Source organism: Acipenser ruthenus, chromosome 3, assembly GCF_902713425.1.
Source record: "Acipenser ruthenus chromosome 3, fAciRut3.2 maternal haplotype, whole genome shotgun sequence".
Classification (NCBI taxonomy): Eukaryota; Metazoa; Chordata; class Actinopteri; order Acipenseriformes; family Acipenseridae; genus Acipenser; species Acipenser ruthenus.
The window spans coordinates 89624578-89648366 of NC_081191.1; the positions used below are offsets into that span (position 1 = coordinate 89624578).

The 23789-nt window shown below is 37.0% G+C and overlaps 1 protein-coding gene across 2 annotated transcripts in view; it reads left to right on the forward strand.

Annotated features, from left to right (window-relative positions):
- LOC117435489 (succinate--hydroxymethylglutarate CoA-transferase-like) overlaps positions 1 to 23789 on the forward strand; it is a 165312-nt gene that overhangs the window by 34258 nt on the left and 107265 nt on the right. For both annotated transcript variants that reach the window (XM_059018736.1, XM_034058688.3), the window contains exon 9: positions 92 to 187. In XM_059018736.1, coding sequence (XP_058874719.1) covers positions 92 to 187 — 96 coding nt within the window. The remainder of the gene's footprint in view (positions 1 to 91; positions 188 to 23789) is intronic.

A 23789-nucleotide genomic window follows, 5' to 3' on the forward strand; every position in this document is an offset into this window, starting at 1 on the left:
TTGGCACACACTTATACACAATCTACACAAGGCTACTGGTATCACAAAATAAATAATACTGCTGCATTAAAGAAACATTTCTTTATTTCAGGTTGCCTGTCTTACTCACATAGCTGCAAATTATCTCAATGGTCAAAAAGAAGCTAAAAGATGGGGAACAGCACATGAAAGCATAGTTCCTTACCAGGTAAGTTTTTAATTATTTTGTTTTCAAATTTAAAATAAAATCTAGAAGCTTTGGCCTTACAGACATATCTTACACAACTCAACTTCCTTGTCTGTTTACCCTGCAGAAAATTGTGCACCACAGATAGCTTGTTGACATTTTTAGTCAAAATAGTTCCGGGAAATTGTAAGAACATAAGTAAATTTACGAACAAGAAGATGCAATTCGGCCCATCTAAGCCTGTCCTGTTCCTAGTAGCTGATTGATCTCAAAACTTAAAGGATCCAAGTGATTCTGCCGCACCAGCATTGAGTAGTTGATGATATACCTTATTGTTACTGCTCCATCGTTATTTTTTCACAAACTTTGGAATCCTGTTGGTGTTGACAAGTTTGATCTTGATCTTCGCAGGACTCTTCAAGTTACCCTTTGCTTTTACATTATGTGTCATCACATAATAAATCATTTTTACAAACCCCACCCCCTCTCTTTAATCCAGGAAAAAATACCCAATCTAGTGTTATCTGCAGGTAGCTTTTAAAAGGTTTAAAGACAATGGGCCAGATTCATGAAGCATTTGATCCAGTGAGAAGTGCACCAGGTTTGTATTTGTAAAAATTGTAATGTTACAAATCAGCAAGAAACTATTTGAAAGCTCTTAAATTGTCTAACTCTATTGTACAATACCCTAATACGATTTAATTTGACATTAACATTATGATATGTAGTCTGTTAGTATTAATTGCAAAATTACATTCATAGTGACTATTTTAGTATAGTTTTCGCCTGCTGTTGACTGAAAAAGTTTGTTTTGGTGATTTTTACATTTTTGTTTCAACACAGAGGTGTTTTTTTCCTCTTGATACTAATCCTTGTCATTAGGGATGTTTATCAAGTGTGCGTGCGTGTTAGTTAAATCCCTTAATTTACAGGGTTTTAAAGGTTCAAAATCTGACAAATGCCCCTCTGAAAACCGACTTGCTCGTACCAATATTTACAACCCTATTTTAGTTATTTCTAAATGATACATCCATTATTGCAAAGGTTATTTTTCTGTCCGTTATTACATGGACATGCTAAGTAGTTTCATTAGTATTGAATTTAAATTTTTTTTTTCTGTAAGGTTGGTATATTTTGCTGTTATTTTTTTCCTAAGCATATCATTTTATCATGCATGTGTTTCTAAATAGGATTAAGTTATAATCCCAATAACACGATAAACATGTGTTCACTTTTAATGTGCTATTTTATCTAATGCTAAAAAAAGAAATGCTCCATTTAAAGTAACTTCAACAAACACCCAATGCTAACATGTACAGTGCTTGGCCTGTATGATGATCTTTCTACATATCACTGGTCTTATTTCTTTGTTACTCAGTTGCTTGTTTATGCATTGTTGTCTGTACAATTGGGTCTTTAACTTGCAGGTTAGTCTAAATGTAAGGTGTTTTGCTTTAAATCTACAACTTTGCTTTATATAAGGGCTGTTTACATGCTTTTCACAGAAGCATTCAATGCATTTTGAATGCTACTATTAAGAAGATGAACTGTAGGCTTTCTTAAAAGAAAATGCCATGCGTTGATGGCAGGAAGTTAACTATTAGGTATGAGCTGTATTTGTATAATTATATATTTATGTGCCATGTTAAGTTTGCTATCTGAGTATCTGTTTTATAATGCATACATGTGTTTTTTTCAAGGTTTTGGCAGGGCAACTTCTCAAATGTTTTGAAATGTCTAAAAATGTAAATAAACAATTGTGACCAAACGGGATATGCCAACTTTGTTACCATTATGATTCATATTTTTGTAGGGGACAATGAATATGTATTACAAGAGGAATATTACTTAAATTATTTATTACTCATTACTTAAAAATGCAGCTCAGGTGACAATAGAAATCTGAACCGATGACAACACACACTGATTATTATTGAATTGCTTGACAGCACTCTTTGCACAACATGATTTGTTTTAGAACAGTTAACCACATATTTTATTAACATTCTGTAACATGTTGTGTTAATCCTTTGCAGTGGCTGTAGCTAACAAAATAGTTTTGAAAGAAATACATGTTATTTTCATTTTTTAATGTGCTGTCTTGGTTTACACTGGGTTAAAGCAAGCCTGTTTACTTGCCGTACTTCCACTTTCTAGGTCAGCAGTGCAGTTGGATTCAAATTATGACACTGGCTGCAGTTGCCCCTCAATTGGGAAGCAGCTAGTTGTTTAATGACTGGAAAGAAGCTCTTAAAGGGACAGGAACAATTTCACTTAACAGGAGGTGCAAGGCTTGCAAAAATAAAATACTTCACCTAGTATTGCACTATAAATATTTGTTTAAAATGGAATGACATGTTTGCTTGAACATCTAAACATATACATCCATTGAAAGTGCACAACAGGTAATATTTATGTAATTGTTTAGATTGCTGCAACCACTATAATAGGCAAAGGACATTTAGCATTGAGATTAGACCAAAATCGTGTTGAAACGGGAGGCAATTAACTTGATTTGTAGAGTTATATTTGATCATAATGCAATCTTTAAACTGGTAGAACCACCTAGAGGAATTGGAAGAAATAGCTATCAGGAAAAGATAATTTGTGAAAATATGACAAAGATCAGCCCAGGTCTTTGCATTTACATATATTAGCGGATCACACAGATTTTAAGCACACATTCTGTACTCTTGTCTAAAGTGGCTTCCACATTCCTTTCGCTCACATCTTTCAAGTCTTGCACTTCATCTGTGCAATACAATTAACCCTTGAGTTTCTGCAAAGTTCAAAGTACATTCATTTTATTATGTAGATGTTTTTATGTAAAAAAATGTTTTGCATTTCTCATTTTGTATACATACTGGCGAACTAAAAATGTTGTACCTTCAGAACCACTTACTGAATCGTAATGAATCTTGGCTTACAGATTCCTTGAGGTTCTCACAATCTAGCTCAAACTAGACTGCAACCACAAGAAGCCATATCTTTAAGGCACCCAGTGGTTGTCGGAAATAACTTTTAGACTCTCAGTTTGACTGTAATGGGAAATGTTTTATCGGAAGATAAAAGCACCATGCCAAGAACTTCCCTGAAAAGCTATTCCAAGAACTAAATATTATTGTCAACCTATTTTCTACTTCTTAAAATTCTTTTGAAAGTAAGATTTATTTTACACGCTCCAATCACTTCTTAAAGGAGAGGATTCTATTCCCACTTGCCACTTGGCCGAGTTTCTCCTTTGAGATCCTACAGTTTATTTTACTGGGTTATGTTTATAGCCTGTTTCTTTTACCCCACCTTCTCTCTGTGGGAAATGTTCCTCTACATCTGGTGTTGCTTGTTTATACTTCAAGGGAGATTCTGGACATAGTGGACATTCAGAAAAGAAGGATATACAGTATATTACCAACCAGGGTTTTTTTACTGTGAGGGTTTTTTTTTCTTTCTTCAAAATAACAAAGGACAGACTGTTACTTCTCATTGTCATCCTGGAGGAACAAAGCCAGGAAATGAACTATCAGTGGTGTTGGTGTTCTGAAGCTACATCAGTGGCACTCACTTGTGGACATTCCTTTGCAGGACTTATTATTGCCCAGTCCTCAATTATTTAATTGAGCTTTCCAGAGCCTTCTTCCCACCAGGTCCTTAATTGTTTATTTGAACCTTGTAGGAAACACAGGTGTTATTGTCTCTTATCATGAGATCAGGCAGGGTAAATCTTGTCCTTGTCCAACCTTATAACAACAACTATATTTGCTAGTTCTGACTAGTTCTATTGAAAATTGATTTAAGAAATCAGTTACCAATATCCAATTTCAACAACAGTGCACACATTCTTTTAGTAATTCTTGCAATACCTTGAAATGTTTAGATCCACTTCCACTAATCACATGAAATTAGCTTCCAGGATCTAGCATTGGTCTTGACTTGCCACCACAAAACTCAACATTCTCTGGTGACTTGTCTGATTAACCTGTGTTGCCCCATGGTTTGAGTTGCATTATCTAAAGCAGTGTAAACATTCACTTTGTTGTATGAAGAGAGATGGAAAGCTGCTTAAGTATCAAGCACATCTGTAGCCTGGAATCTATTTAGCTGTGTGGCGGAGTGTACCGCCCTTTTGTTTATTATTGTTTTTGTATTATGATTTGGATTATATATGACAGTGAAAAGCCGTGTTTTTGATTTATTGTTTGGCAAGGACCAGGGAGATGCCGTCCGCCATGGTATTGTTTTATATTTATTATTGTTTTAAAAACCTCGTGAGGATGCGTGACTGTCAGCTACTGATTGTTGAACTAGCTGACAGTCACGCAGACTTGGTAGACCCATGCAGAATGTGACCGAGGGATAATATAATAATTGATAGTTAGTTAGGCCCTCGGTCACAAATTATAAAAGATCTGCCATTTGGCTGCACTTGATGAAGAGTGTTCGAGAGTGGAGAACGAGTGAGGAGTTAGGAGGTAAAAACTAAGCTAAAGAAAACAATTGCTATACATGCTGGCTGAAAACCAGCACAATACTTGTTTTGGTTCTGTTTGTTTGGCCAACATGCCTTTTTGTTTGGTGTTTTGTGTTTGTTTAAATCTTTTATTATTTTATTATTTGCCCCGCTACTTCCTGGAGTTGAATCTGTGTTTCTGGTCTGACGTCAACCCTGCAAAGCCAGCTGTTCACGAGCTGTTAACACATACAGGGTCAATTAAAGTAAGTGTGTGGAGATATATTAAAACCTGCTTTTTTAAATATGGATTAGAAAATGATTCAGCACCATCAGCAAAATCAGCTTCCAGCTCAAGCAGGCTTATATCAGATAGTAGATGACAGCTGGAACATCACAGCATCAACTGTATTATTATTATTTATTTATTTATTTATATATATTTTTTTAATTTAGTCGTCGCCAATTATTTTTACCCCGGTTTTCACCCCAATTTAGCATGCCCAATTATTATCTGTATCCCCGGCTCACCGCTCGCAACCCCCCCGCCGACTCAGGAAACGGAGGCTGAAACACGCGTCCTCCTAAACGTGCTCCTTCCAAGCCGTAATTTTTCGCACTGCAGATCCACAGCAATGCTACCAGACCTATAGTGCCGGAGGACAACACAGATCTGGCGGCTCCGCTGCAGAGCCACAGGCGCCCTATCGGCCACAGGGGTCGCTGATGCGCGGTGAGCCGTGGATTCCCCTGCCGACCTAAGCCCTCCCTACCCGGGCAGCGCTCAGCCAATTGTGCGCCACCCCCTAGGAACTCTCGGTCACGGTCAGCTGTGACATAGCCTGGATTCGAACCAGCGATCTCCAGGCTATAGGGCACATCCTGCGAGGAGCGCCTTTACTGGATGCGCCACTCGGGAGCCCCCAACTGTATTATTATTATTATTATTATTATTATTATTATTATTATTGATTTCTTAGCAGACGCCCTTCTCCAGTTAAGTGCAAGTACAAGATGATGCATGTACTGAAAAAACTGTAAATCAGACTTAAAATCAATCTCTGCAAATGCCTGCTTTTTTATTTTGCCGTATTGAAAGCTCAGTTCATATCGATTCAACAGCAAACACTGAACAGATACAGTTGGTCCAAATGTATTTTATTATCCGCCAAAACCAGCCAAATTAATACTTTGCGCCAACGAAAGCAACTAATCCTGGATCCACAACTGCAGAATTAGCTGTGGCAGCCTATCCGCTCGACTGGAGCTCAGCATCTTCCAACAACAACAAACTGAGACATGGACAGTTCAGTAGTTCTGCTACATTCAGATGTCTGGCACTGTCCAGGTAAACTGTAAGTAGCTCTGCCTTTGACGAGGAACGCATAACTCCAGTCGCAGTCAACTACCACGCGTTAGAGCCTTCATCAACGGGCACTTAATCGCTTAAATAATCAATTAGTAGTGCCTGGTTATGGAGGGGATATTTCCACATGGCCAATACTAATAAACACAAGCTAAAGGCACATGGCACATAGCTTGTGCTTAGTTGCAGGTTTCATCCAGGGCTGTACTATAACTGCGTTGCATGGAATGTGCAAAAGGTTGGATTCTTGCTGCGTAATAAATTCATGACATTCTGTACCCACATTGGCTGAAATTACCTATGGTAGAGTGTTATATAAACTGATATAACTTAAAGCTGTAGCATCAGAGTGGGTCATAATATCATTCTGTGTATATAGAGGGGGTTCCTAAGCCATTCTTTGCTTCTACTTGGTTTCTGGTCCCAAACTCCCCCACTGACAAAGAATGCTTTTAAGAAAGAGTCATAAACTAACTTCTGGACAAGTGTTTGATCTTCCCCTATTGCTGAATGAATCATTTGGCGCCAGTGGTATCTTGCACAAGGCAAGCCAGACAGTTTTGGTTGCTTTGACACCTCGGACAGAAAACAGTACATCTCATAAATCCAGCCGACGGGTTGAAACAGCGGACCAATTGAGAGCAAGGGGTAATCTCTGAACGAGAACACAGCCCAAAATAAACAAACTGACCAATCGCAGGGTGGAAGTGAGAACTACAAAAGCAGCTGCGCGACTTTCAAAGGTTGTGCTTACCATACGGCTCGCTTCCCACACTAAGAAATGTTCCCCACAGAAGGAACAGGACTTCAGGCAAGAGAAATAATGCTCCCAACATGAAACCTAAGGCTCCACACAAGGAACAAGTCTCTGAACTTTGACCTCAGGAGGAGTGCTGAGAGGAAGTGGCTCGGAGTTCAGAGGAACGAAATGGAAGCTAAACTGCTCTGAGGAAAGTTTCTGAAGTCATGGGAGCATAAGTGCTTGAATTCACGGAAGGCAAGGAAGAACCGATGTTCTGAAGAATGTCTAAAATCAGCTTTGAAGAGAGCCATAGCTCTTTGCCCTACGAGAGACTGAAACAGTAAATGGGACACTGTCTGATCTGAAAGCGGTTCTTGGTTTCCATGTCGCTGCACGGCACAAACGGAAGCATACCAGCAGCTGGGCCTAAGGTCATGTACTAGCCGTACAGAAGAATTGCAACGAGAACACTTCTACGAACTACATAACTTTTCAATTGCAATGCATTATCTGAACTGAGTTACGCCTGATCAAATGAACTATTTGCAGTTGGAAAACTGCCGACAACAAAGATAATGCTGCCAGACTATTGGAAATCAACAAGCTGATCTCCATTTGAAAATAACTATTTGTTTATTGCGAGCTGATGCAATACAATGCGTACTTCAAGCAAAGTACAGTCCTCTTTCATTAGAACTTCAGATCCAGAGAGCTGCCATGTTCATCAACAACAAAGATTGACTTCTTTGTTGAAAATCGATAAATATTCAGCATATTAAATACTTTATGAATCAAGTAATTAACTGTAGCAAATGCTATCAAGTTAGTGGATAAACTGTTTTAGGAATAGCATATAACTTCCTGTTTTAGAGTGTGTAAGAAATATATTTTATTTGTTGAAATGTGCAACTCAAAGGAGTTACATCATAAATGCAGAGAATTTGATCATTGCCCCATTTCTGAGTTAATTTGAATATATAATCAACTGAGGTTGATAACATATTATTAGTTTGGTACATCACATCTAAACTAACACGGTAAAACTAATTTGCTAAATTAGGTACTGGAATGTTGGATTCCATTCTGAATGGGAAGTTGATTTAATTCTTGTGCATTTTGATATGAAACATGATCGATTACAGCGAGAAACGAGTATTGAAAATACTAATGCAAAGTAGACACATGATGACATATGATCAGCCATAATTAATATTCATATATTAACCATGTATGCTAATAATGTTATGGTCGTTGTAATTGCTTGACTATGGAATCAATGAACTGTATACTATTCATGCATATCTCTAACCAATAGCCTTTCCTTTCTGTAATATTAGATTAGTTGTGCATCCCTTTTTATTCTTAAATAAACTATTGTTTTATATTTCTGACATGTTGTGTGAATGTTGGTTATTGTCAAGGGAATCCGAGTTCTACGTGATCCAGAACTTAAATATGATGTCTCAGTTCTTACATTTTGACGTCCCTGAGAGGGCGACTGGAGACTCATTTATATTTAAATAAATGGTATACCTAATTAACTACAATGCTGATTGATTTTTTTAATAAAAAATCTGTCAAGTTGACTTTAGTTTTCTCTAATGGCTTTAAAATGGCTGAAACATGTGGTCAGATAAGATTACATCACTTTTACTATACAAAAGTGTTAAATGCCAGGGTGTCAGGACAGAAATGTAATAATATGACAAATAGGAAGTTTCCTCCCAAATCAAACCCTACTTGAACATTTAGAGTTAGAGATATGCCACTTCTGTGTCCAGCACTTCAAATGCACATGTTATAACTAAAATACATTTGAGGAGTGTAGTGGAAATGGTTCATATTTGGATATTACTGTTCTCCACCACTTTCCTGTCACACACTCAATATTCTCTTTCTTTAACCATGAATATAAAACTGTGCTTATTTCATTTAGGTCGGCTTTTGAACAAGGTTATTTAGGGTATGCTTGTGGTTTGTAGCTTTTTACATAGTTCAGTCAGACCAGCGGACCAGCGGAATTCATTTTTAGCTTAATCTCTGCTTTAAAAAAGTATTATTGCAGTGTTTGTAGAAGTTCATTTTGGTTTTGCCTTCAAAAGTGACAAATGTGGAAATATTGCCTTTTAACATGACATATCAACAGTGTTGGCAGGTGCTGTGGGTCTTATGCATTTGGTTAATCTTGTAGGAAAACGGGGGGGAAAGAAAATGGCATTATTAAAATATAAATAGTTTCTAACATCTGCATTTCTTTGCGTGACTGGACTTTGACCACAGTTACACTAGGGTATTAACCAAAGCCTGCCAGTGTTTAATCAGAAATTCTAAATTGTGCATGCAATTAACTGTGCCCCTCTGCTAATTAAAAGCATTAGGAAACTGTGACCTTTTATGATTACTGAATTTACTATTTTACTAAATAGTAAAGTCAGTACCAGTGTACTGTTATTGGGTAATACGTGTGCTGGGTTAAACATTCCTTGATTGCTAAAAAACGTGTGTAATCTATGGCCCCATGTTTCCTGTTAGCGGCTAAATAAGAAAACACTGGCAGTTTGTGCGTTGGTGAGCAACAGCAGAATTAGGCTGAGTAGGTGGTTACAACAAGACATTTTAAAACCACTTTTTTTTTTTTTTTTTTTTTTTAAATGCATTTTTTAAGTCAGCATTGTATTACCAGGCTTGGCATAATGTATGATTGCATTATCTCCTTTTCTTGTGAATATTTATATGTCGGTTATTGGTTTATGATCATACCATTTATATACTTCATGGGTATATATTTTTTTTTACTAGCCTTGATAATTAGATTTTGTGTGGCTAAATGGACACCTAGACATCTGAAGTGTGTGTGAATCTGTGTTGTTAAAAGTGTCACGTAGATGAGATTTGAAATATTAAAGCCACATTTATGAAGCAGATGTAAAAGCTCGCACACAATAGACCATGCTTGTAGACATTTGAAAATCCCTAAATAATAATGAATGATCACAGTTTTTATGAGATGGTCTCCGGTGCCATTTGCTGGAAAGCATACATGTACCGTATTCCTTCCAATTTAAGACACCCTCGAATTAAGACACAGCCCAAATTTCCCACCCTCAATTTGAGAAAAAAATAAAACGCCAAATAAAGATGCATTTACAAAGATACAACCTCATCCTGTGAACTGTGGTATTGCTTGACGTGTCGAAAAATACAGGGGTCTGATCAACATTTCCGATCTGTCCAAGCTGATGCTGTTTGTTAGAACGGAGCCCAGTAATGAAATGCTGAGATTGTAAAAGCTTCTCTTCGAATTCCTCAGGAAGCTAATGACGCTTCTTAAATTCAAAGGGATACTGTATTTTCATTTAAAAAAATGATATTTGGTTCTACACCAGGTTAAAGAAATCTCTGCTTGCAAGCCATGCTTTTAGACTGTTGTGAATGTCATGGGTCATTTCACCTGGAGGATAAAATAATCCCCTATCTTTCAATAGCGTATTTCCTGTCAATAACCAATAAACTGCTTGACATTCTTTCAGTCAGGAACATACTATGATCCAGAAGGTGAAATGACACAGGTAATACAAGTATAACATATTTCTTTTGAAACTGCACATTTGACACCTATGTACTATAGCTAATATAAGTGCAGAATAGCTAAAACTTCTGGGATTATTTTGTTACCTACAGTTACTTTAAGCAGAGTCATGTAACACACGTATTTTAAAGTGACAGAGCTTAACTGCTCTTGAAGCAACACAACAGGGTGTCTGGTAGTACTGAGATATAGGGACAGCTTGTAGACATGAAGCATTGGAATGTTGCTATCCAATCAGAGTGTAGACTTTTTCCAAGCTGTTTTGTAATTCTTTATATTAGACAAATTCAGCTGGTATGAATACAACATTATATTTATTATGTAATATTGTGCAACTTTTAAATCTGTGTTACCTTATCACTGAGATCACAGTTGTTTTGTTTGCTGGCTGTTGAATTTTAAAATATAGTTTTGACTTTTTTGCTTAGTATTGTTAAATGCTACTGCTAACCTTTTGAGGTTTTTCAACCACAAAGAAACTGTATATCACAGTATTCAGTCTGACATTGATTCATGGGTATAGCTGTATATTTTAACAAGACTAGAGTTTCATATGCTGTATATATACTTGTCCTTCAGAGTTGCTTGTCTTAATGTTTAACTTTTTTAAGGACATTTTTCTTAAGGCTGGAAAAAGTTTAATTTCAGTGAAGAAAAAGTTTTTGGTTAAATCAAGTGTGCCAGATGTGAAACGACACTGCTCTAGTTTAAAAAAAAAAAAAAAAAAAAAACATTAAAAAAAACTTTATGCGATGATTCAGATTTAAAAAGAAAACACATGTACGACATTAACTGTTTGAATTGTGATATGGTGTCTGGTCATGTCTCTCAAAAGCACTATGGGTTGATTTTGGTATTTTGCAGTCATACATTTGAATCTGCTTTTATTGCAGGAAATGCAATTAAGATGGGAACATGTACTTTTTTCATAAAGAATACTCTTATTATTGAAACACCTACAGTACCACAGGCCTATCAATTGGGTCACCAAGGCCAGGCACAACAGCACTGATTTGAATTTTCTGAAGTGACCATTCCTAAATGAATACCACCTCTAAATCCTTCAGGGGCGTTGTGGTTTTTTTCTCTCCTGAGTTGGCCTAAGAGTCATAACTTCTGAGACTAATCCCTGTGTAATTGTAGTCTTAGGTACAGACACGCTTGACAACCAAGTGCCAATTTATGAGACACGTTCCATTGACCGTACCTCTACCACTGTTTGCTGTAGTGGTCTCATATGAAGGATTATAAAAGATGCACATGTTACAACAAACATATATTTTAATTTTAACAAGTTATAACTGCACCATAGTAATTTAAATACAGCTCCCAGTTTGCATGCCTTTCTGCAGTCTCTTACACTTCACATCAGCAATGTCTTTATGGCCAAAGTATGTCAGTAGTTGCCAAGCATGTCAGTCAGGAAGAAGGCATTTGAGAGATGGCGTGAATTCCCAACATTACCAGGCCACCTGAAAATAGCTTTCTTTAACCTGGAGCAGATCAAAAAAATGTAACTGCTATCCTTCCTATCTTGACTAAAATGTAACTGCTATCCTACCTGTCTTGACTCAAATGTAATGTTAATTGGGCGATTCAGCGTATTCTACAGTATATTACAGGACACATGTCAGAGATGCCATTTGCATTTCAAATCATGTACTAGGAGGGACATTCCATTTACACAAAACTGTGAGCCACATATCGGTGGTGTTTCATCACCTGTACTTTTTGACATACTAACAAAACAACTCTACTGTAAGTGATTACTTCTGAAATCTTCAAAAAATGACTTTGAGAACAGAAGCTGCAAGAGCAGCAGTATCCTCAGATGAGGGCAGTGGTGCTCTGTCTTAGAGTCAGAAGAGTTAGAGGAGCAAAGCAGTGAAATAAACCGTGAACAGGGCTTAGCTTGATCACGCACTAGAGGTCAGTCTTGCAATCTAACAGCAGGACTGCACTTGTACTTTCTCTTGACGTATTTCTGTCCACTTGTGTGGGAGAGCACAGTACTGCAATTGCTCTAATAATCACCACCTGTTTGTATTGAGTAGCTGCGACTGAAATTGTTTTCCAGAATTACCAAATCATAGCATACTTTTCTTTTAATCTTGATCTTCCATAGTCTTGTCCTTTTACTACTGATCTTCACTAGATTAACTGCTCTTGGACCCATTCACATGGCTGATCAACAAGAACACCCACAAGCAGTGACCTGAGGATGAACAACTGCAAATTAAAAACCTGTTGATTACAGGGGGGAGTAAAGTGGGTTGTGCAATGATTTTCAAACATAGTGATTTGTAGACTCTGCCTCTGTGGAGTATGAATTTACAGCACAGAATCATGTTTTTGTCACAGGCTGTGTTACTGTATATATTCATCCAATAGGTTTGCTATTCCTAATTTTCTCTCTCTCTCTCTCTCTCTCTCTCTCTCTCTCTCTCTCTCTCTCTCTCTCTCTCTCTCTCTCTCTCTCTCTCTCTCTCTCTCTCTCTCTCTCTCTCTCTCTCTCTCTCTCTCTCTCTCTCTCTCTCTCTCTCTATATATATATAGAGAGATACACACACATATACAAATTAAAAAAAAAGACTAACAAAAATAAGTTTATGCTCCTAAACCTGTGTCATGTTTAAACATAACATTAATTTATTTGCATACAGTTGATATTACTACTAAGGAATTAAGTTTTCATGAACTGTTTTTCATTTAAGCACTTCAGTCGTATAAATAAATAACAATTCACTGTAAGCAAATATGTGATGTACATTTTTTGTTGCATAATATTAATGTTCTGTAGGTTTTTTATTGGTTTATTGTAAGTTTTACTGTTTTTTTCAGTTGCTGTAGTGATTGTACGCATCTTTGCAGTGTTATTTTTTTTTTAAGCCTTCAAGTGTGTGTCCAAAGCTAGTAGCATCCAGCACAACGTATGTGTATAACTGGTCTACAAACTACAATATAGTTACATGAGGCTCCTGATCAAACTGGCAGCGAGTGAAGACATAGCTCAGGCATAGGCTGGAGAACAGATCACTAAATAACACCCATAGTTCTGGGAGGAGTTGATAAGACCAGAGTAGCTGAGCATGTACCAGTGAAGAATGTTTGGGATGAACAGCAAAAGCAAGAATGAATAGTGGAATTGTCTGCCTTCAACCATCAGTCTATATCTGTTGTCTGTTGACCAGACGGCTGTGTGGTCCAGTTGTTAAAGAAACAGACTTATAACCAGGAGGTCCCCGGTTTAAATCCCACCTCAGCCACTGACTCATTGTGTGACCCTGAGCAAGTCACTTAACCTCCTTGTGCTCCGTCTTTCGGGTGAGACGTAATTGTAAGTGACTGCAGCTGATGCATAGTTCACACGCTCTAGTCTCTGTAAGTCGCCTTGGATAAAGGCGTCTGCTAAATAAACAAATAATAAAATAATTAGGCTACAATGCACAGTGTTGCTATGCGGTTTACATAAGCCATCTACACACAAAGCTTTAAAAACAAAACACAAAGCAAACGGTAAATGTACAGTAACCTGCAAATGGTGTCTTCTTTCTTAACTCTAGAAGTCCCTGCCTCCCTGGTTCTGCTTTCTTAATATCTCTGTCACGGTACTTTGCGTTTGTTGATATTGCCAACAGCCGATAAGAAGCTTGGTTTAAATATTGCTTCGGCTATTTTAAACAAACTGCCGGTAACCATGAAGCTTGCTTTGTTTAATTCAAATGCATTTAAAAGCTACAACAACACGCTGCCAATATCTGCAAGCGTGCGCTCCATCATATAAACACATTGCACAAAAAAGAGTAAAACACAAAGCTTTCTCAACTGGTGTATTGAAAAATCACTGCTACACACAGCTGATTGACACACACATACAGCAGTGTGAAGTAGTGGTTAGGGCTCTGGACTCTTTAGCAGAGGGTCGTGGGTTCAATACCAGGTGGGGGACACTGCTGCTGTACCCTTGAGCAAGGTACTTTAGCTAGATTGCTCCAGTAAAAAACCCAACTGTATAAGTTGGTAATTGTATATAAAAATAATGTGATATCTTGTAACAATTGTAAGTCGTCCTGGATAAGGGCGTCGGCTAAGAAATAAATAATAATAATACAGCCCGTCTCTCTTAAAGGGGAACACACCAAAAGGCTTATTATTATTATTATTATTATTATTATTATTATTACTATTTATTTTTTAGCAGACGCCCTTATCCAGGGCGACTTACAGTCGTAAACAAAAATACATTTCAAGAATCACAGTACAAGTATTAATACAATTAAGAGCAAGATAAAATACAATGACTTCGGTTCTAGCAAGTACAAAGTATATATATATATATATATATATGACAAAATACGATTCAATAATGGAGCAGATAACAGTGCCAGTGATAGTTACATCAGGATATAATTAAATACGAAATACTACAGATTAAATAACACTTGTGACAGATTACAGTACTCTAAAGTATAGGGTTAAATGCAGTAAAATCTGGAGCAGATAAGAGCAAGTAAAGCGCATTAAGGAAGATTGCTATAACGCTTTATTTCTGTTTCTATCACCGACGCTGCACTTGCTGCCAATACCATTACTCTCGTAGCTTACTTTTAATATTTATTTATTTATTGATTTATTTATTTAGTGAGGCGGTTAATTGATCAGAACAGATATGTGACGTTCCACTGTACAGTCGACAGTGAAAATCAGCCAAGAAGTGATGGTTATTAAGCAAACACAATACTTACCATGGCTGCTTGTTTTGTTGAATATTCATATCATAGTCCGCTGTAACTACAGTAGCATCTCCCTGACTAGGTGTGGCTTGTGATGACAGTTTATTTTGTCTCTCACAAAGCTTACAAAAGTGAATAACATTTAAAAACAAACCACCACTATTATTACTCTTGCTATAACAAGCACAATACACCAAAGAACAAATAATACATTCAAAGTAAAGACATTGTTCAAAGTCTTCTCCATTTGTATTTTTTACTGAAAGGTGTTTTTCAGGTATCTGGTGAAATTCTCTTGTTTTTGCATTTATATGAGATGGCATAATAAAAACAAAATCTGCCGTTCAGTTTGGATTAAATGCTGTCCACTTTGCGGTGTCCTAGCTGACCATACTGTCTGATGCAACCGCGAGAGCATAAGATCCAATAGGCAAGTGATAGAGCAAATTGATAGGCAGCGCATTATACTGTTTGTAAATTGTATATGCTTACTCTTACTGCTTAGATGAGACCTGAATAATTTATTATCATAGCATTTTTTTTTTTTTAAGGTGAGCTGGCGGGCCATTTTGGGCCACCTATTGAGTAGCGCTGCCATACAGGGTCATTTATGGCAGACGCTTATCGGACAAATGGCGTTTGCCGTTTGCCATTCCCATTGATTTCAATAACAAAGGTGCTGCTTATACTGTAGTAATCGCTCTTACTACAGTATAAGCATAAAAGATTAATTCTCAAACTGAACGCAGTAGGGATTCAAGGAAATGCATGCACATGGATTAGGGAGTGGTTAACATGTAGAAAACAGAAAGTACTGTTTAGAGGAGAAACCTCAAAATGGAGCGAGGTAACCAGTGGTGTACCACAGGGATCAGTATTAGGTCCTCTGCTATTCCTAATCTACATTCATGATTTAGATTCTGGTATAGTAAGCAAACTTGTTAAATTTGCAGACGACACAAAAATAGGAGGAGTGGCAAACACTGTTGCAGCAGCAAAGGTAATTCAAAATGATCTAGACAGCATTCATAACTGGGCAGACACATGGCAAATGACGTTTAATAGAGAAAAGTGTAAAGTACTGCACGCAGGCAATACAAATTTACATTATAAATATCATATGGGAGATACTGAAATTGAAGAAGGAATCTATGAAAAAGACCTAGGAGTTTATGTTGACTCAGAAATGTCTTCATCTAGACAATGTGGGGAAGCTATAAAAAAGGCCAACAAGATGCTCGGATATATTGTGAGAAGTGTTGACTTTAAATTAAGGGAAGTAATGTTAAAACTTTACAATGCATTAAGACCTCATCCAGAATATTGTGTTCAGTTCTGGTCACCTCATTACAAAAAGGATTTTGCTGCTCTAGAAAGAGTGCAAAGAAGAGCTGACACCATGGGATCCTTCAAGAAGCTGCTTGATGAGATTCTGGGATCAATAAGCTACTAACAACCAAACAAGCAAGATGGGCTGAATGGCCTCCTCTCGTTTGTAAACGTTCTTATGTTCTTATTTTCTTAATCCACCAATCAGCTGTTTTCACCTTGTTACCTTGCCATTCACATAGATTTCAATAAAAACTGTGCTGTAGTAAAAAAGCTTGACTGATCGATCAATCAGCTGTTTACACCTTGTTACCGATTACCCCTGTACTGTACCTTGGCTATGTAATCCCTGTACGCAGTGTCAGGTTTATTTACAGTTTGAAAAAACAGCACTGACTGCAACAGCAAGCAAGCATGGCTGGAAAGAGAAAAGCAATGAGCATCAGCTTGAAAATTCAGTGTAAATAAAATGTCTCTGTTAGATGCTGTGCTCTTGCTAAAGCATGCTTGGAACTCTTGTCAGTCAGCAAACAATGCAACGTTGTTTCAAAATGCTGGGGACAATGTGGGAATGGACCAGATTATGGACTGGGGAAGGGGATGGGAGCACTCTGTAAATAATGTGTGTTTGTAAACTGTGTTATTCGTGTTCAGATCTGTTAGCGTTCTCTGTGTGTTTTAGTGCTTGTGTGACTTAGAGCTGAAAGACTGCCTGTGTGTGAGTGCGTCACTGAGGGGGGTGGGAGCAGGTCTGACACGACCAGTCAGAGATAGGGAGTGTTGGACCAATGAGTGAGTTAGGGGGAGGGACTTGGGTGTGTGTGTGGAGATGACCATTTGAAAGAAAGAAGCGGGATCTGGCGGCAGGAGAATTGGGAGAGATTGAGAGGTTGAGTTTGTGAGTGAGAGGAATGAGAGCCATTGTTCACTAAAAGCTAAAACAAATATAAATACAGTGGTTTCCTACTGCTTTGAACCGCAACTGTTGTCTGTCTCATTATATCCTGGAAACCCTGCAGCTCAGCGCTACAATATGTAAATAAATCCTGTTTATCTGCGGGGCGTATCAACTTCAACCTCCGTCTCCATCTCCTGCCTGTTACTCAGCAGCGAATTCACGCATCCACACGGCAGACAGCTACTCTGTCACAAGCATTAATACCCTGTATCTTTCTAAACAAGGGATTTAGGGGAGGTCCCTAATAAAAGCTGAATTACAAAACAATAATAATATAGTACAGTAATTGTTACAGCTGTGTATAATGGTATTTAAAACAGGATTCATTTATCCGCCTTTTTACATATCCGCCCTTACTCTGGTCCCACCACAGTCAGATACATGACGGATTACTGTACTTTTCATTACATTCACAGGTTTAGGTACATCTTTTTTATTAGTGTAATGAGTTTTTTAATAAAGACTGTTAACCGCATACATGCTTGTTTGTTTTGATTACTGTACTGGTGATTGGGGGACATTTTGAATGTTATTGTGTGGGAGTTTATACCGTCCATCGCTTACTGCGAGTGAATCACGTTAACACAAATGCACCCGTTCTGAGTGGTGGCGACTGTACCAGCATTTCTTGCATGTCCTTCACTTGAGTTGTTGATTAATGTCCTGAGCTTATGGCTTTCATTGGAGACTAAAGTTGCTGAATTCATACAAAATGCCTCTTCTCATTTGTGGAAATTGGAGGCTAATCCATTAAGAAAAAACAAGCATTGTATCTGTATAATCACATGTGATTGAGAATTTTTTTTTTAAAACAGACTGATTCTTTATTGCATCTATAGTCAGTCTGTGATGGTTGAAGTAAATTTGTAAATATATTTTGTATGTTTATGTTAAGATGTAGTATCATGTTTTGTTTAATGAAAATCAGAGAATGCAATTTAGTTAATCAAAGCAGTCTTTACAAAATGTATCATTTTTTTCTGTACTGTTCTCACGACAATCTAGTTAATTCATATTTGAACAATGAAAAGTATTATAAATGGAAACATACTGTATGTTTTATTGAAAGTACATTGCAAATTAATTGCACTTAACCTGCATGTCCCATTCTGATCACAGGCATTTTTAAACTGCAAAAGCAAGGTGTCGTCAGGGTATTGAGTAAATCAGACACGCGGAGGCCTTGCATCCACAGTTTGCGATTCATAGGCCTCTTATATTGTATGCAGTTTTTTCTGAATGGTTGACAAAGTGTTTGCGAGAATGTTGAAATCTGGGTCTCCAAAATAATTTGCACTTACAGGAAATACATGTTAAGATAATTTGTATTATAAGAAGTAATTTACAATTCGCAACAGCTAAATTTGGCAGGGATGATGTAGAACATTTGTAGTATCAGGAAATGAGTCTAATCCGAGTTTGTTTTAACGAGTATTTACTAGATATATAGAGATTTATAAGGAGGTATAACTGCAGTTTATAACAATGAAAACATTAAGGTTTCTGGATATAAGCCCTAGTACATGTCCTTAGAATGTTTGTAACCTCCTCACAAAACAAACCAAACAATATCCCTCTGCTAGTTTTATTTGTAGCAAACTGTCATTTAAAGTAAATTTCAATCTTTTTAAGTCAAAGCTTCCCGGAAAATAATACATCACTCTGGATCAGACCTAACAAAACTAAAGTCTTCTAATGTTTTAAATACGAACACTCCACAAGGCCTGTTTATAAAGTGTGGTTTGACTTACAAATATGTTTGGGATGGAGAGGCAGAGAAGGCTCAAGAGAATTACATCATAATGCTTTCATGATTAAAACTGATGTGAGTGATAAAAATATCTGGTATACTTGCAGGCCATAAAATAAAATCAGTAACATGATGACAAAAACGTGTGTTGCTGCAGGTTTGAGCCATCGCTACAGCAATCTTTCAATTAGGTACACAACAGTCCAGTTATTGTCCAATGCTGGCTTACAAAGCAGGGAAATCATTTCTGTGACTGATCATCGATGTGAAAATAGTCTTAAAAGTTACTGGACCATCAACAAAGAGCAATGCAAAACCTGGTCACGCACTCTGTCTGCTGCGGGAGACGTTCAATCACCATCTTTAGCAAGCAGCACCACTTCCAAAGGTCACGCTCCTTCTACTGTCCAATCACAAGGCAACTTTCCCAGAAGCATTTTTAATAACCGCTCAATATCTGGAAATATTCAAATGAATTACAAAGGATAATAATAATAATAATAATAATAATAATAATAATAATAATAATAATAATAATAATAATGAACAGTTGCACAATCTTTTTTCTTATCTTTGTTCTCAGTGTATTCAAATAAAAGTATACAGTTTTTAAAAACGTTGTTTGTACACTCATTTTATAGAGAAGCTCATAGGCAACGTTATAATGGGGAACTTTATTTTGTAGAATGTTAATTTTAGTGTGCTTATGTGGAAGGATACATGAAAAAATAGTTAAAATAAATACAAATTATGATTAATTGTGCTGTAACATTGAAGTGTAAAAACAATAAAATCCTCCACATCAGACATTACCAGTCATTATGTCTTGGGCCTCATTACCCAAAATGTTCCATACAGCCTGGTAATAGCCCTGTGTGGTGGGTCTTATTGCTTACATATATTGTATATATAAGGAAGAAGAAAAGTAATGGATAAACTGAAAACTTACGATTTTAATAATTAGCTACAACGTTTTGGCTTCCTCCTTCTTTAGATATCATGGTAGAAACAGTTAGGTAAACTGATGTTGTTTAAGTTTGAAAGTTGCACAGTGATTAACAGATGAATGCTCTAAGAATGCCGTGACAAACAGTAGACAGTTCTGAGGTGGAGTTCCGATGCTATAAGGATGCATTGTCTTCCAGGTTCAGTCTATGGGGAAATGAAGTCTCAAGTCTGTGAATCCAGAAGTTGTCCCTTTTATGTAACATGTTAGGATTGTACACTTTTTTTTCTATTAGAAGAATCTTTATATCAGCAAGTCTATGGTTTTGAGAGTTGAAGTGTTTTGCAACAGGTTGATTGAGCTTGGTAATTATGGCAAACATGGTTTCTGAAACGAGTACGCAGGTCGTTGGTGGTTTTACCCACATACTGTTTCTTGCAGTCAAGACGTTTGCACTGTATACATAGGTGACGTTGGTAGATCAACAGGAGATATTTCCTTTTATACTGTAGGTTCTACTTGTTGTGGTGCTATTGAAAGTAACAGTTTCTTCAAGATGATCCCAGGTAGTGCATCCATTTGAGGTACAGTGGTGAGATCTAGGATTTATGATGGATTGTTTTAATTCAGCTTTCTAACAATTTACAAAGATTGGGAGGTTGGCAAAAATATGTGACAGGAGAGGAAGCCAAAACATTGTAGCTAATTATTTAAACAGCGAGTTATCAGTGTATTAACTACTTTTATTCTTTATTGCGTATTTGTAGTGATTGATGAGTATCCTGTTGTTGTTTTTTTTTTTTTTTTTCAATTGTTCTTCAAAAATCCCAATTGGCCTGCTTAATTCTGAAAGTATGACCGACACTGGCCTGGAGTATACTGTACCTTCATGATGTCCTCACAAGGCCAAGGTACTATCTAGGTGACTAAAACACCTTTTTGTGCTGTAAGCTGTTAAAAAGTGAATAATTAAACTGGACAAGCAGCCTGGGATGTGTTCTGTTTTCTGTAAGTCAACTCCTCGGCCCTCCTGAATGTAAATGTTTTCATTACATTTCATCCTGCTAAACCGTATTTGATCCTTCGCACTTGTAAACATTGTTTTGTAATTGATTATTTATTCTTATGACATTTCGTTTATTGTTTGCATCGTAGGAATTTGAAATGTTGACTTGGTTGTACTTTGTTTACAACCGAAAAATGTCTGTAAATAAAAAATAAATTAAAAATCTGGATACCAGCTTTAGGATTCATTTGAGGATCCTGAATGTTTATCTTTTAGATAAACTGTTTCCTATGGAACTGAATATGAAACATATCAGGAAACAATTATCCCCATATTTTTCCTACCTCTCCCGGATGCAAATTTCTGCCAAAATGAGTGTCGTTCTTTTTTATATGAGCATGCCAAACTATATGAGGAGTGTACAATCAAAGTGGGCCAATTCAGTTGTGAGCATTGTGGTGCATCTCCCATGTCTATCATCACCCTTCTGGAAAATATGGACAAGTTCCAGACTGTTATATTGTAAGTGGGCTTGCTGGTGGAAAATGTATTATACATAAATTAATTTGTTCACAATAAACAAAACTTAATTCTGAATAGGTGATAACTGAATAGGTGATTAAAAAAAAAAAAAACTAATGTGATTATCTGCAGATTAAATAAACCATTCGTTCAGAAGGTTTCATCTTCTTTCGTCAGCCTCTCAGGTGGGTTTGGAAAAGGAACAACTCGTACATTTCATTCAGGCTCTCGTAAGTGAACCCTTGCAACCCAACCCAAATACAATTATTCTGTTGTTTGCAATTTTAAGATTGCGAGTCATCCTACTTTTTCATTTAGTTTTTCTTCTGTGCACATGGTCTGTTAATCATCCTACATGAGTGAAGTTACCCTTGTAATTTTGTATATTAATTTAAGTTATTTATGGAGGCTGACACTGTTAAAAATAAATGGTCGACAGGGGAATGTGTAGCAGTGGAAAGTTCAGCTGCTGGAAAGGGTACGTCTAAATCCACTGTTTGGAAAAATTACGATAGTGTTCTATTCAATGACAATATAAGTCCATGTGGCTATGTGCAATGCAAATCTTATCTTGTATAAATAGCGGCACACTGAAAAAGGATGTATTAGCTCTGTAGTCAGTCAGTCGTACAGGACTTCTTTTGTACAGACGGGAAAAGAAACATACCTGTACATAAAAAATCTATTGTTTTTTAATTGAACAAAACCCACAGGTGTGATTAATCAACGTTGTTGATGGAACAGCTTTATAGAATACAGTATTATATATATATATACACCCACCATCCTGATAATAGTTTTATGAATCTGGCCCAAAGACCCTTTATGCGTTGAAAACAAATATATGTTTCATAAACAGAAAAGTTTGGGGCTTGCCTTCATGTTTATCCTGTCTCATTTATTTTTTGCAGTAATCACACTTCATTCTCTGATTATTTCAAGGCGTCATTTTAAATTAAAAAAAATGAAATTAACAAACATTTTTAAAAGAAACTGTTAAAACAAAGGTATTCTCACAACTTCCAATACAATATTCTTCAGTTGAGTTCACACAGTGTTTGTAAGCATGCAGCAAGGATTTAAAAAGGACATACAACATCACATAATTACTAAAAACAATCTTACCTTTCTGGCTATGGTGATGAACAGCGTTCTGCTTTATCAACAAGTACAAGTTCTTGTGCATTATGTTATGTTACTCATTTAAATAGACCTCTAAACTCATTTTAAATGGTTTCCTGTGACCATCTTAAATCCATGGCAGAATGGAGTGGTAAAGCTCAGGAAACGGTCTCTGGTTTTCCAATGAAGTAACGGTGTATAAGAACAGTGCTTTTTGGTCAGCTCCCTGACTTAACCTGCAATACCTTGTATCACCTTGTACCCAGGACCTAAATATAAAGTATTTGTTGGGCAAGTAAACATTACATTCTGGGCAACCACTTTGTTAATAAAAGCGGTATATTATAGCATAACACAGTATGTTAAGTTTTAAAGACAGCTACTGGAGCAGGGAGAGAGATGAAGAAGGAGGGGGCAGCAGTGGCAGCAGCAGCTGATGCTGACATGAGAATGTTCTTGTCAGCTCCAGAAAAATTATAGCTAGAAGAAAATCTTCGTGTCCCGACCAAATCCTTTGGTGCACAATGTGCGTGTGTGCGCAACTATTCTTCAGCACTAAGGCACACCAAGAGAAACACTCATCGGAAACCACACAGTGTGGGGAAGCGAAAAGGAAAACAGAATGCCTGGATATGTAGCCAAAAGTGTAGAGTACAAATTCAAGGAGGTTATGATGTGGTTGTATTATGCATTGGTGAGACCGCACTTCGAGTACACTCTGCTGTGTCCAATTCTGGTCACCGCAGCACCAAAGGGACATTGTAGCCCTGGAGAGAATCCAAAGAAGAGAAACCAGACTAATCCCAGGGCTTAAAGAACTGACCTATGAAGATAGGCTAAAATAACTGAGTTTGTTTAGCCTAGAACAAAGCAAAATTATTGGGGGATGAGTGAAGTCTTTAAGACTTTACAAGGAGTTGACATGGTTAACCTGAACCAATACTGTAAGTAAAGTACAGAAACCAGGACCAAAGGACACAGGTGAAAATTAAGTGGCGACAGACTAAGGACAGAGGGAAGGAGTCATTAGGTGCCATTGTACATTTAGCCATATCATTTTACTGCTAGATGGTTCCCAAGAACATTGGTTTCTGTAAATGCTTCTCATCACAT